Source organism: Leopardus geoffroyi, chromosome A2 (assembly GCF_018350155.1).
Source record: "Leopardus geoffroyi isolate Oge1 chromosome A2, O.geoffroyi_Oge1_pat1.0, whole genome shotgun sequence".
Classification (NCBI taxonomy): Eukaryota; Metazoa; Chordata; class Mammalia; order Carnivora; family Felidae; genus Leopardus; species Leopardus geoffroyi.
Window position 1 is genome coordinate 157,793,130 of NC_059331.1, and position 2,550 is coordinate 157,795,679.

The following is a 2,550-nucleotide window of genomic DNA, read 5'->3' on the forward strand; positions in this document are numbered from 1 at the left end:
GAGCCCCTGCGGCCATGAGTTGTGCCTTCTTCGTCATGTGAGCCCATCACCTTGCACAGGCCCCAGTGCATGGGGGGAACTAGCAAAGACTGATGGGGCCACTATCTGCAGGCCTGGGGATCATGCTGTCTTTGGTCACTGCTCAAAGGAGGGGTGGAGAATGGGGCACCTGCTCCACAAGGAGATTCTTCTTGTGTGGATGCTTTTCCAGGTTCCCTTTCCTGAATCCAGTCCTCGAGGCCCCCCTTGTGGTGTTGCTGACACAGACACCTCCTGACAGAGTTAGCTTTAGGGAATGGAGCTGCCCTCTCTGGCCTGGTTCCTGCCTGCTTTCAGGGCTCACACAGACCTTGTCCCTGCCGCCCCTGCCCCAGCACCCGGCGGATGGCGGTGGTGATCTCGCGGTTGCGCAAGCTGTAGATGAGCGGGTACAGCAGCGGCGTGATGTTGGTGTAGATGAGTGCCAGCGTGCGGTCCCGCCGTGGGGAGTAGCTGGCCTTGGGCCGCACATACATGAAGGTGGCACAGCCATAGTGCAGGAAAGTGACGGCCAGGTGCGAGGCGCAGGTGGAGGCAGCCTTGTACCGGCCCCTGGGGGAGTGCAGGCGACGCAGGGTGGCGGCGATGGCTCCGTAGGAGGACAGGATGAGCAGCGAGGGCAGCAGCAGCAGCACGAGGCAGGTGCCCAGCAGGGGAAGCTCGTCGGCGTAGCTCCGTGTGCAAGCCAGGTCCAGCAGCGCCGTGATGTCGCAGAAGAAATGCACCAGTAGGCGGGAGCCACAGAAAGGCAGGTGAAAGATGGCCACTGTGAGCCCCACGGACACTGCCAGTCCCCCGAGACAGCAGGCCAGGGCCAGCCTTGCGCACAGCCCTGGGGTCACCACTGCGGTGTAGCGCAGTGGGTGGCAGATGGCCACATAACGGTCATAGGCCATGGTGGCCAGCAGGAAGCACTCGGCCCCACCCAGCGCCACGAACATCTGCATCTGAACTGCGCAGCCCAGGAAGGAGATGGGGCTGCCCCCGCCAAGGCCTGGCGTGGCCAGGTCAGCCAGGGAGCGGGGCACCACCACCAGAGTGTAACAGAGCTCGATGGCTGACAGCTGGCACAGGAAGAGCAGCATGGGTGGTGGGCTGGGCACTGAGGCCACGGCCACCAGGATGAGCAGGTTCCCGCCCAGGGTGGCCAGGTGCACGGCTAGCAGCAACAAGAAGAGCACCGGCCTTAGGTGCGGGAACTCAGAGAAGCCCTGAAGGAGAAAGCCACAGGGCATGGTGGTATTGCTGGGGCTGTCCATGCACTGGCCTGCCCAGAGGCACCTGTAGGAAAGAAACGGGGAAAGGGGGAGCTTGCGAGTATAGTCCCTCCACCCTGCCGCTTGAGGAAGGGCTGGATGGAATTTAAAGGTGGGAGGGAGTAGAGGCTGCAGAGAGGGGGTAGAGTGTCTGGATGCATTTCCAGCCCCACCTCCCCATGATGGACGTTTTATTAACTTGTGTAGTTTTGTCTCCTGGACTAGAATTCCCAAGGCTGCTTTCTCAACATGCTTTTTCCAAAGAAGCCTTAATTTTAGGCCCTTTGCTTGCAACCTATCACCCCTGACCTCCACCTACAAATGAATCCCTGCCTTCAGACCCTAGGTATTGTTTGGTGGGTCCTGTCTGTAGGCAGGAGTGTTATGCTGTCCTCTGCCTTAGCTCCTCAAGGCAAGAATTGTGTCTTTATGCCCTGCTTCCATTACCTCCTCCCTGCCCTGCACTATCACTTTGAATTGCTTTCTGTGATGTGTCACAGAATCACAAAAACAAAATGCAGATGAAGACCTTAGTGATCATCTCCTACAACCTCATAATTTTAAAAAGGAAAATAAAGCTGGCGGGGTGTGTGTGTGGGGGAGGCTTAACTACTCACAGAAAGCTAGGAAGAGAATCTACATTCCTGAGGCTGAATCCAGAACTTCCCATGACCCCATACGGGTCACTGGGATCAGTTGGCCAGTTCATATTGATTTAGCCTTCAACAGAGACCCAGGTCTGTGCCAGGTGCTGAGGCAGATGTTTAGGCAGCAGGGGTGTTTGGTTGGAAGGCCTCTCTGGGTGCATCAGGAACAAAACGTCCCTAACATTTTTATTAATACTCTGTCAACATGAGAAAAAGTGATGTGTATCTGTTCTAACTTGCCTTTCAGAGTTAGCAGTACATTCCAAATTTGCCGACTGGACACAATTTCTTTCCCAGAGTCACCCATGACTCATTTGCAGGCAACATTTGGAAAACATTGATAGCCTGTAGGTTGGCTGCAATTGCTGCAAACCTCTGCAGTGGGGAACATAAGGTGATAGGGACTTGGAGGCAAACTGGAGGAGGGTGTTTGATTTTCCAGTAGTTATTAATGACATCTCTTTTTATTTCCTTACCTCTTTTTTATTAACTCTAATTGTAAGCTCAACTATTATTTCCTCTTAGTGCCTCTGAGTCACCGTTAATAACCAATGTTGGAAGTGGAATTTGTGCTGTTATACCATAGAATGCAATAGCAATAAAGCCTG

General features: G+C 54.6%; 1 protein-coding gene across 1 annotated transcript; it reads right to left on the minus strand.

Moving 5' to 3' along the window:
• Nucleotides 1-332: 332 nt before the first annotated feature.
• Nucleotides 333-1,605, minus strand: LOC123607300 (olfactory receptor 10AC1). Its single transcript, XM_045496414.1, has one exon. The coding sequence runs from the start codon at nt 1,296-1,298 to the stop codon at nt 333-335; it is 966 nt and encodes a 321-aa protein (XP_045352370.1). The 5' UTR covers nt 1,299-1,605.
• Nucleotides 1,606-2,550: the final 945 nt, after the last annotated feature.